The sequence below is a fragment of the Danio rerio genome, chromosome 5 (genome assembly GCF_052040795.2).
Source record: "Danio rerio strain M-AB ecotype USA chromosome 5, GRCz13ab, whole genome shotgun sequence".
NCBI lineage: Eukaryota > Metazoa > Chordata > Actinopteri > Cypriniformes > Danionidae > Danio > Danio rerio.
This window is the reverse complement of record NC_141025.1, coordinates 7,762,501-7,775,000: the sequence shown is the minus strand read 5'-3', so window position 1 is coordinate 7,775,000 and position 12,500 is coordinate 7,762,501. Positions and strand designations below refer to the sequence as shown.

Below are 12,500 nucleotides of genomic sequence, written 5' to 3'. Positions count from 1 at the left end.
TACACCTAATATATTTATATTTATGAGAGCAGATTTTTGTCAACACATTTCTAAACATAATAGTTTTAATAACTCATTTCTAATAACTTATTTATTTTATCTTTGCTATATATTTGACCATATATTCATTCATTTATTCATTTTCCTGAAAGTTGCACAAATAAACCTTACATTTGTGTTTGGTTTCTTAGGACATAATGATATTTGGCAGAGATACAACAGTTTGAAAATCAAGAATCTGATGACTTAAAAAAAAAAAAATCAACTGAAAACAAATGTTTAAAGTTGTTCAAATGATGTTGTTAGCAATGCAAATTACTAATCAAAAATGTTTAATTGCAAAATATCTTCATCACTGTATAAAATGCAGTGTCCACTTAAATGCAAATCGATTAAGTGAACTTTTTACAATTTTAAGTTGATTGAACAAAACAATTAAGTGCTTTCTAAAAAAAAACTCAACTCATTTTAAATAAGCAGCTGGAACAAGCAACAGCTTTTTTTGACCAATGGAATATCATTCATTCATTCATTTTCCTTCAGCTCAGTCCCTTATTTATCAGGGGTCGTCAAAGTGGAATGAACCGCCAACTATTCCAGCATATGTTTTATGCAGCAGATGCCCTTCCAGCTCAAACCCAGTACTGGGAAACACCAATACACTCTCACATTCACACACATGCTCATACACTAGGGCCAATTTAGCTTATTCAATTCCCCTATAGCGCATGTGTTTGGACTGTGGGGGAATCTGGAGCACCCGGAGGAAACTCACACGAACACGGGGAGAACATGCAGACTCCACACAGAACTGGCCCAGCCAGGACTTGAACCAGTGACTTTCTTGCTGTGAGGCGACAGTACTAATCACTGAGCCTCAGTGACGCCCATAAAAGAAACATTTTGTCCCATACAGTGTATTTTTTCCTAGTGCCAACAATATACTCATGTAACATAAGACACAAGTCGCAAATGTCTAAAGAAAAATGCAGTTTGTCATGCCTGAGCTTGAGACAGGAAGGGTGGGCTCTGTGCAGGCCTGTGTGTGTTACTGGATGTCTCAAATTGACTCTTTATGTAGTACTGCCCTGGACCTGGAACACCCTACAAACACAGACACAGACAAAAAAGATGCACACGTAATGAAAAACAAACCTGATTCAGAACAGAACAGAAAAGCATCCATGCTGAAATACTGCAGAACTAACCTTGAGTCTTGTCACAATAGTGCCCTCTACAGACAACACAACACTTGTACAGTTACAGTCAGAATTATTAGCCCTCCTGAATATGTTTTCGTCCCCAACTTCTGTTTAACGCAGAGATTTTCTCAACAAATTTCTAATCAAAATAGTTTTATTAACTAATTTCTAATAACGGATTTATTTTATCTTTGCCATGATGACAGTAAATAATGTTTGACTAGATATTTTTCAAGACACTTCTACAGCTTAAAGTGACATTTAAAGGCTTAACTAGGTTAATTAGGTTAACTAGGCAAATCATTGTATGACGATGGTTTGTTCTTTAGACAATTAAAAACAAATATTGCTAAAGGGAACTAATAATATTGACCATAAAATAGTGCTTAAAAAATTAAGAACTGCTTTTATTCTAGCCAAAATAAGACAAGACTTTCTCCAGATGAAAACACATTATAGGCACTACTGTGAAAAATTCCTTGCACTGTTAAACATCATTTGGGAAATAATTGAAAAAGACAAACACACATGTACAGGAGGGCTAATAATTCTGACTTCAACTGTACAGGCATGTTTAAAGCTCGTTTGAAAAACCTGGTTGTAAATTATTTGTGCATTTCCACTCAGAGATGGGACACTTGTGGCATCAAATGTCTTTGTGGAAGGAAAAACAAATGTGTAGATCCCTGATATGGACACACATATGAACCCCAGACTAAAATAATGTAAGAAGTACACCTTCTTCTCCTCCTGCAGGGGCACCAGTTCATGGTACCGAGGGATGCTGAGCTCTGAACGGCTCCTTTGCTCTCGCTTCACATTCACATTCTCATATTGGACAGTCTGATCCCTGAAAAACACACAGAGAAATGAACAAAATTCAGTTTTTGACACACCATACCCTGTAAAAAATGATATGACAAAAAGTAATGGCAACAGATATTTTTTTGTTAATTTAACTTATTTAAATACGCCAATAAGGTTTCAACTATTCAAGTCATTTCTTTTATTTTTTACTATTATTTTTTAGGATGCACAACAAATCAGCAGGGCCAGACGGAATCTGCGGACGTTTTTTGCTATTTCTGCAGAGAATTTTGGTAAAAATCTGCGGATTTCTGCTTAATTATTTTGGGAGTATCCAGCGGAGTATCATAACTAAAACCTTAATATATTAAATAAAAAGTAATAAATTACTGAATAAAAACTAAATAAATTCAGATTTACACATTTACTCAAGTAAATAAACAGAATTAATAATGGGCTAAAAATCTGCAGAAATCTGCAGAAAATCTGCGGAATTCTGCGTGCGCAGATTCTGTGTAGGCCTTCATATCAGTGGCCATATTAATATCAGTCGATAAATGTTATATATATATATATATATATATATATATATATATATATATATATATATATATATATATATATATATATATATATATATATATATATCAATTATATATATTATATATCAATACTATATAATAAATATGATTTTTTGAACATGTTTTGACTTTCAGATAGAGCTGTGAACTTATACTGGGGTCCGTTCTTCGTACCTTGCTTAAATGATCTAAGATGATTTGGCAGATCCTGGATCTTTTAATCTTGATAACTGATCTCTCGCTAATTTGGTTCTTCAAACAAGTTCGCAAATCAGATTAGAATGTCTGGATAAACTGATCTGAGATCGCTGCGTGTGTTATGAAGGACAGATCTATCAGTCCTCGAAATCATGATCAGCAATGCAACGATTGGCTGACGGCACAGCAGCGTAATGACATCATCTGATTAATATTCAATTATCCATGTGAGCAAAATTACATCAAATTAGCAGTAAACGGCTTGTTAAATATGACACGCAGTAACCTTCCACATTTGTTGTGAGCTGCAGGCTTCACACTTTCATGTGTCAAGAGTATTTATCATGTATTTCAATGCATATCAATGTATTTAGTTCTACATTTAGAAAATATTTTCTTTATTACAGTAGCCGTTTTTTTATTTGGATGTTTACAAAAGCATTTTGATATTGGTAAAGGTGTCTGCAACTTTTGTAAAGCATAATCACTGGCATATTTACTGTCAAAACATATTTATGACTGCATAAATGTATTATAAAAAGTCACATATTGTCAACTTTTATTATACAAAATTTGTACTAAAGCGATCTAAAAAGTTCATATCAATAAGTTTTCTCTTTGCACCAACAGGTGGCAGTCTTTATTCTTTCATTTCGAGGGTGCAGATTGCATAAGTTTTATTAATATGTATAACTTTATTTATTTTATTAATGACTATAACTCTATATACATAGTTTAAAAATATTTACCATTTTCCCAAGTGTATATAACTACTACTGTAAGAAAATATCAGAATTGGAACATACTTTCTGTATTATCTTTGCTTGAACTGAGCCGATCTAATCCTGTTTATATGAATTGAACCTGCTCCCGATCAGGTTTGATCTACCAGAACTGTTGCTATGACAACAACTCTCGGATCAGCTTTGAAGAACGAAACAATCTTGGATCGTGTCAAATCGTCAATATCCAAATCCAGCTAACTGAGTAATCCACGTACGAAGAACGGACCCCAGGTCTCACGGTTCGGTTACGATTATCATGTCATCGATTCGGTTCAATTCGACATCTCTGTGCATCACGGTGCATTGACGATGCTTTTCACACACAGTTTTATATTTTCTTCACAGCAGAATTCTTGTATTAAAAAGTATGAACATATTTAAATACTATTTGTAATGCAATTTTGCCATTTAATACAAACAGTCAGATATATAAACTGTACCTTTAAACAACACAAGCATTGATAGCAATTAATATAAACAAATTTAAATATCCAGCTCGCTTTCTGATCCTTGTCTAGCAAGTTCTCCTACACCCCTTTGATTTGTCACACCCTCAACAGAAACAGTTGCGATTGGCTCTTGCGCGATGAGTGACACTAATAAGCGACATGTGGCAGTGGCGATCACAGATGATCCATGATAGACGCGGTGAAGAAAACTCTGCAGACACGCGCTCGTGTTTGTATCCAGAAGTATCGCTGTAAAACAGCCGAGACGGGAGGAAAAGTCACACCAGCAGATCAAATGAGCCCACAGTGAGTGTGAGAGAGAGAGAGAGGGAGTACAGGGCTCGAAATTAACCTTTTTCCTTGGTAGCACTGGTGCTCCTAACTTTAAAAATGTAGGCGCATCAGCCAAAATTTAGTCGCACCCACCAATTATGAGCACCGTTACTACAAGTTTTATACAAACAGATTTATTGTATTTGAAATCAACACTAATCAAACTAACAAGCAAAAAAATAATATAAATATGCGTGCGTGAGGAAAATATGTCTCAACGAAATCCCGTGATCACAAGAAAATAGATTTTTATAACAGAACTGAGTGACCAAAGCATACACGAAGCACTCACTGGCCCTGCACGCACTGCTTGAATGAATCTGTTAACGGTATAACGTTAACTGTGCTGTTCTCACAAGTGCTGTCTGATATTGCACTGATGCTTTTGACACATACTGTACCTTATTATATGCATACGTCATGTTAATAGCCATACCGGTCCTTTCATGAGTAAGTTAGCGATATTAATTTACTCAGTGTAACGTTAAGCCCGTTTGCGATGGTGTACGTGATGTTGAATTTGACATATAGCTGCCCCTTGCACGGCAGACAGCATCTGGCAATTATATGAAGGATTAAACAGAAGCTCTCGTGCTAGATGTGGCAAACAGTTAACGTTACCTGAAAACTCCATCCCACAGACTTTTTATAGCGGACTTGAAGCCAACGGAAGTCTTCTACTCTTGGAAAAGTGTAGATGGTTGATTAACATTCAGCACATGGTCACTAGTAAGATGTGTCATTATTTGTAACTAGATGGTTTCTAAAACTAAATCTGTCAGTGTTATCTTCAATCTCATCTTTAGCGCTTTAGTTTTCCGCGGTAGTAGCTCTCTGTCATGCGAAGCCAGAATGCACTGAGTGAGTGACAGCTGATATTACCCAATCATTCGCGTTCAGTGCTAGAGCAGTGGGCCAATAAGAAGAGCGCGAAGCCGGGGCAAGCATTACGGACTTGGATTTGTTTACTGCAGCAAGTTGACATGACAACTGTTTTAAACCATTCCTGAGCGCTGCGTTTCCCGCTCCAAGTGCAAACAAAGAGCTTAGAGATGCATTCTGCGTGAATGTCTCCCGAATCCGCGCATGTGCTGAACAATTTGCAGCAAAAACTGGTCGCACACAACAATTTTAAGCACTCGCAGAAATGCTCCCAAATATATTTTAAGGTCGCATAGATAAAATTTCGGGCGCATATGCGACCAAAATGGTCGCAATTTTGAGCCCTGGAGTACTTTCATTCTCTCAATAACAGTGAAATAGTGGCTTCTGCTGTAAATGTCAGTGAAAGACAAACACACACAGTAAAATTGTGCACAGTTTCTGCATTTTTAAGTAGTTGGAATGTTGTAAATATGTGCGCGCCTTGCTCACATAGTAAGCTACGGCAACATAGCGCATATGAGATAAATGACGTGAGTACACAATAACTGGTTATGATTATTACTGAAACAATACCGAATTGTCTGCGTCTGCATCGTGGTGCACAGAAGAAAACAATTATTTTGACGCCCCTACTATCAGAGAGTAAAATTTTTTTGCCCATTTTGGACAGTTTAAAACAGTGTTTGGGATATTTTATAAGCTGCAAAACAGTTATAAACAGTGAATATAAAAAAATAAGACATTAGACATAAGAGCTAAAATGTGCTGTCCACTTATGTGGCCACTAAAGCCTGCTTTATGCTTCTGCGTCAAGTGACCGGTGTAACCCACGGCGCATGCAACGCACGTAGCTGTGCATTTGTACTTCTGCGTGCTGTCTCTGTTGGTCTGCATTAATAACTCTGAAACGCTAGTTGGCAGTGAGGTGTAAATGTTCCTCTGTGTCGAGTTTCTTCGCTGGTGCTTTTTCTGAACACTTCCTGGATGTACAAGTGGCTCAAACTCGCTCATTTTGAGGCAGGAACCGGCGGACGTGCAACAACTTTAAGTATGAGGTAAACACAAAACAAAACTTTCTATCCGGAGCTCCACACTTGTAAACAATCGCTCCATCGGGCTCGCAATGTTTGCGTGGCTCTCGGTCCCGCCCAGACTCGTCAGCGCTACCAAGCTGACCAATCACAGAGCTTGCGCTACGCGTCGTTGCGACGTGTAGTTACATTTTTTGAGAGGTGCACGTTAACAATGCCAACGACCACGGCGTAGGGCTATGCGTCAATGCGTAGGCTGCGCCGTAGCCGTTTGACGCAGAAGTATAAATCAGCCTTAAGCCCTAGGAAGATAAAAGCCCAGTGAAGTGCTTTGAAATGTGCATTTTTATATGATGTTTGAAGTAATTTAGTAATTTACATTGAAACAAAGACAAGATCATGCATAAATTAGCTCCTCCCCTTTAAAAAAAGCAGCCAATAGCGTTTCGTTTTTATCACAGCTGTGCCAGTGAGAGTTTTTGAGAAGTGTATTAAAGGGGGCAGGAAATGCCAGATGCAAAAGAGCATTTTGATTGGTCAGAAGATTTAATGAGAAACAGAAGTATGGGGAGACGTCAAAAAAACATTGCATCATTTAGTCGGAAGTGACAAAATGTTTAGATGTTTATATCTTTTAAATGTGAATTTGTCACTGCTTTGGAGCACACTAGCTTAGTTATCCTTAACATATTGATACAAGCATCTAAAAACCTTATTTTGATTGACTATAAATCAATCCAGTACATTAAAAATCAGTCAATCAGATTAGATTTTGATACTCAAAGAAGTGCTTTTGAGTTTTGGATGCAGTACAGTGTGCATCAGACGTGTAAAATGAATTCTGAAGCATCTGCATATGGCACAACAGGCCCAGATGCTTCAGAATGAATTTTTCAAGACAATGCAAATGACGCTGTGCTGAAAACACGCTTCAATCACACTCACTCTTGTAGCTCATAGTGTCCCGGTCCGGGTTCATCTGCACCCTTCAGCGGCTCTCTTCTGCCAGACATCTTCCCAAACTGCACACCTTTATACTTCTGAGAGGACCACAGCTCCTCCTGCAAGCGGGTTTAACAAGAATATCAATCTTTTGCTCCTGAGGCCAAATATCAATTCTCACATCAGCACTTTCACTGAATTTAATAATGCACACGTATGTTTTAAAGTGCTAAGATCAAGTATCCTCTAACAATCAAAGACCAATAAAACCATTTGTTTGAATGTAATAAAAAAATAATTACATATATATATATATATACCCATTAAATTTTTGTTTGCAATTATGTTACATTATTTTTGGGGGATTTCAAAAATAAACAGGGAGGCTAATAATTCAGGGGGGCTAATAATTATGACTTCAACTGTATATATATATATATAGTGATTACATAAAAAAAAAATTACAAATATACAAAAATACTAAATTATATACAAATTACATAGATATATGTACATGTATTTCTGTATATTTTAGCATTTTATGTATGTTTGTATTTGTATATCCATAATAAATTAACCTTTCTTTTGAATTTGATAATTATGGAAAACCATTTGACAGCACTAGTACGCACAGTGTATTTATAGATGAAGTTTTTTTGTTTTTTCTGTCAAAATGTTTTAAGAAAATGTGATTAATTAATGTGAAAATTTAAGCAACAAATTATTATCTTTTCATTATCCAAGTCTTGTGACTGTGTAGATATTTTTAGAATCTTTTATTCTTCACATTATTTCTTTATTTACCTCAAACTTTTGGGTTGATCTAAAATAAAAGAAAAGAAATTCAAAAATTAAATAAAAGTTAAATAAAAAAAAAAACTAAATAAAAAAAATATAATATAAAATAAAAAAATAATAAAATAAAAACATTTAATTAATGAATTAAAATAAATAACCTATTTGGTAACAAATAATAAGATTTACAAACTTTTTTTTTGTAGAATCCGTTCTTTAAAAAATTGGTGTTTATTTTTTTTTTTAAAGTATACTGATTAAAAAAAAAATCTGTTTAATAAAAAATGAATAAAACAAATTTCCAATACCCGTGCACTGCTTGCTAAGTTCTACACAAAGACAATAAAGGCCTCTAATTAAACAAAAGAAAGTGCACCAAAGGTATCCAGTATGATATGGCCACTCTCATATATGTACAATCGACCAGCAGAAGTCGAGATGCGCATGACGGATGAGTCTGCGCTCTGATAAAGAGTTCTTCTCTCTCTGGAGGAAGTTGGCAGCTCAATGGCGAATGAAAGATGATTTGATTAAAGCTGAGTCCGGCATCTGCTGCATTATTGTAAGTGAATATTGAAATATAACATAAAGAATAATTACCCCGGGTTTTCGGCCCTGACAGTAAAATGGATGAGTGCTGCGCTTTGTGACTTTTTAAAATAATGCAGCGATCATTAGTAATGGAAATAGCCTCTCGACTAATGATGCAGAGCGGAGGGGCATTAGACGCTCTTCTGTTAATGGACACATCTGACCTCTCTCTCACTCACTCACACACACTCTCACACACTCACACACTCACACACTCACACACTCACACACTCACACACACACACACACACACACACACACACACACACACACACACACACACACACACACACACACACACACACACACACACACACACTCAAAACGCTCCATTAGACATGTATCTTTTTTCACTAAGAGCACATCCATTTGCACATACACACACACACACACACACACACACACACACACACACACACACACACACACACACACACACACACACACACACACACACACACACACACACACACACACACACACACACACACACACACACCTTGACCTACAAAGGCAAAAGACCTTAAGTTGAGTGTGCAACTGAGAGAAATGACTTTCAACATTGTTAGTCATCCAGCCAAATTAATTAAAGGCCGGACACTGAAAATCTGCCAATTATATATTTTAGTAATTAAATGAATTTACATAAAAAATGCTGAGCTCAAATCTGAGTTTTGACCCCTTATTTTGATGTCACTGTACTCGGTGGCATACTCATTCATTCATTTTCTTTTTAGAATAGTCTTTTTATTAAGCAAGGGTCGCCACAGTGGAATGAACCGCCAACTTATCAAGCATATGCTTTACGCAGCGGTTGACAAAAACCCAACACTGGGAAAAATCCATACACACTCTTTTACACACATACACTGCAGCCGATTTAGCTTTTCAATTCCCCTATAGTGCATGTGTTTGGACTGTGAGGGAAACCAGAGCACTCGGCGGAAAACCACACCCACACGGATGAGAACATGCAAACTCCACACAGAAATGCCAATTGACCCAGCCGGAGCTAGAACAAGCGACCCTTTTGCTGTGAGGCAATTATGCTACCCACTACGCCACCGCGATGCCCTCTGTGGCATACTATTTAGTAAAAATAATAATAATAATAATAATTAATTAATAAACCACTAAATTTTTCCTTGTACCCCTTGGTTTCGAATGTGGTCCTAAAAACTCTTTGTTTCAATGGCTATCTAGCCCTTCCCCTTAGCCCTACACCTTCAAGCTAAAGAGAATTGATCCATCCTGAACCATTCACGTGAACACGCAAAACGAGGGGTAGGGGTAAGGGGAAGCGCTCAGGGCTAGAATTGGGATTGGGCCTCAATCAATACCACAATGCACCGCAATAATGAGTGTAAAACCTATATACTCTCAACGGCTAAAGAATACCCATAATGTACTGTGAGAGTTAGCCAAGATGGCATCCAGCGAGTCAGTGGTTTAATTATCGTAAAAGTTACTCAAGCCAGCAGATTTTTTTATTTATAAAACAGCGAAACTGACTGAAGATACATGATAAGGGGGATACTGAAGGATGCCCAAAATATCTAGAACTCATTTTCAGCCAAAAACAAGTGTACAGCCTTTTGCCTTTGCAACACACACGCGCACGCACGCGCGCGCACGCACAAAATGCTTTTATACTGTAAAGACTGTATATTCGAGAAGGGTATAAATGGAGGCCAGAGCCAGCTCCAAGTGGGTGGGTCTTGGAGCTCCAAGTGGGCTGGACAAACCTTATTTAGTTGTATTTAGACTTGAATATTTTGCTTTATGAATTTATACACCCAACCCTAACCCCAACCTCACAGTAACCTGTTGTGTTTTATTAACGTCTACACCTAAATCCAACCCTAAACCCAACCTTACAGTAACCTGATAAACCCAACCTACTTGCGGTTTGCGTCCCTCCCACTTGGAGGTCACCCAACCTACTTGCGGTGTAATTCCTCCCACGTGCAGGTCTCCGGGCTGCAGCGATACCTACTTGGTATATTCTGGCCCCAGAAGGACCACATGTACTGGTATCACAATACTTGTGGGGACATTTGGTCCCCACAATGTAAGAAAAACAAGGTACACAGCCACATACACATCTAGTTTGCTATCCTTGTGGGGAATTCCTATAGACTTAATGATTTTTAAACTGTATATACTGTATATTCTAGCCTCTTTCCTAAATAAAATAAAATAAAAACATATTTGGTAATAACTAACTAAATAAATAAACAAACAAACAAGCATACATTTTTAGAACCAATATAAAAAAAATGTTTATGTATTTAGTTTTAAACAAAATAATATTAATTAATAAAAATGTGTATAAATAAAAAAATAAAATTTTCCAATCTCAGTGCACTGCTAGTTTTCCGAGGTTTTAGACAAAGACGAAAAATGGCCAAAAGGTAAACACCCACACGCACACACAAACATGTCTAGATTGCTATCCTACTGGGGACTTCCCATAGACTTAATTATTTTTAAACTGTATTTACTGTATAATCATCTTCTGAAAAGAAGAGAAGAGAAGAGAAAAAAGAAAAGAAAAGAAAAGAAAAGAAAAGAAAAGAAAAGAAAAGAAAAGAAAAGAAAAGAAATCCAAAGCTCAGCCCTCACAGGAAACTTTTTTCTGTTTGATTTATAAGCATGTTTACCTATAGTGATCTTAATTTAGATATCCATGGTGATGCAAGTCCCCATGAGTCTGTGTGCCTTCAGGTTTAAGTCCCCATTAGGATATAAAGAAGACATCACACACACACACACACACACACACACACACACACACACACACACACACACACGAACACACGAACACACGAACACACACACACTGCTGGTACTCTGTCTGACCGGTGCGGGGCTGTAAAAGGCCGGGCCGAGGCTGTGGTCTCTGCTGGGCACTTTGTGTTTATGCAGGACACCTTGAGCATCTTCTTCATACCCGAACGCCTGTCCTGGAGACGGAATAGAGGGAGCAGCAGGACTCAACGATGGCCTAACAGCTTTAGAAGTGATCTGCACACAACAGAACAGAGTTTAATCAAATAAACATGCATTGTAAGATCATGAGTAGAGAGAAATGCATCAGAGCTAATAGGGGAAAATGAGTATGTAAACCCTTTGGATCTATCTGGATATCTGTGTTTATTGAAAAAAAAATAAAATAAATAAAGCTTGGGTTTTTATTGAATACAAAAAATATCTATATAAGTATTATATACAGCTAAAGTCAGAATTATTGACAGACTGATTTCTTTTATCTTTACCATGATGAAAGTACATTATATTTTACTGGATAGTTTAAGATGCTAGTATTCAGCTTAAAGTGACATTTAAAAGCTTAACTAGTTAATTAGGCAAGCTAATTAGGAAAGTCATTGTATAATGATGGTTTGTTCTGTAGTCAATCAAAAAGAATACTAATTATGTAACTAATTGTATATATATATATATATATATATATATATATATATATATATATATATAAATGTAACTAATATAATTAACTAAAATATTATGTATATTACTGTGTATACAATTATTTTAATATTTATATTTAAACAGCATTTAATTTGATGTATCACTATACACATAAAAAGACATATACACTTACTACATAAAGTAATATAAATATAATAGATATATTTAGTAAATTCTGTTTTATATTTATACATTTTATTTGTTATACATTAAAATTTAGTTTATCACAGTGGTGCAGTGAGTAGTGCTGTCGCCTCACAAAAAGAAAGTCGCTGGTTCGAGCCTCAGCTGGGTCAGTTGGCATTTCTGTGTGGAGTTTGCATGTTCTCCCCGTGTTGGTTTGGGTATCCTCCGAGTGCTCCGGTTTCCCCCACAGTCCAAACACATGCGCTATAGGTGAACTGAATAA

General features: G+C 36.5%; 2 protein-coding genes across 10 annotated transcripts in view; both read right to left on the bottom strand.

The window, feature by feature from the left end:
• smad4b (SMAD family member 4b) overlaps positions 1–12,500 on the bottom strand; it is a 724,234-nt gene that overhangs the window by 633,253 nt on the left and 78,481 nt on the right. The window lies entirely within an intron of this gene.
• The window catches only part of stpg2 (sperm-tail PG-rich repeat containing 2), a 66,508-nt gene that overhangs the window by 40,325 nt on the left and 13,683 nt on the right, over positions 1–12,500 (bottom strand). For all 8 annotated transcript variants that reach the window (XR_015490573.1, XR_015490574.1, NM_001441895.1 and 5 more), the window contains 4 exon segments: positions 11,462–11,626; positions 7,217–7,332; positions 1,941–2,052; positions 1,003–1,104 (listed from right to left, as the gene is read on the bottom strand). Coding sequence is in view for 6 of the 8 variants with exons in the window: in NM_001441895.1 (NP_001428824.1) it covers positions 1,003–1,104; positions 1,941–2,052; positions 7,217–7,332; positions 11,462–11,626 (495 nt within the window). In the remaining 2 variants the exon portion in view is untranslated.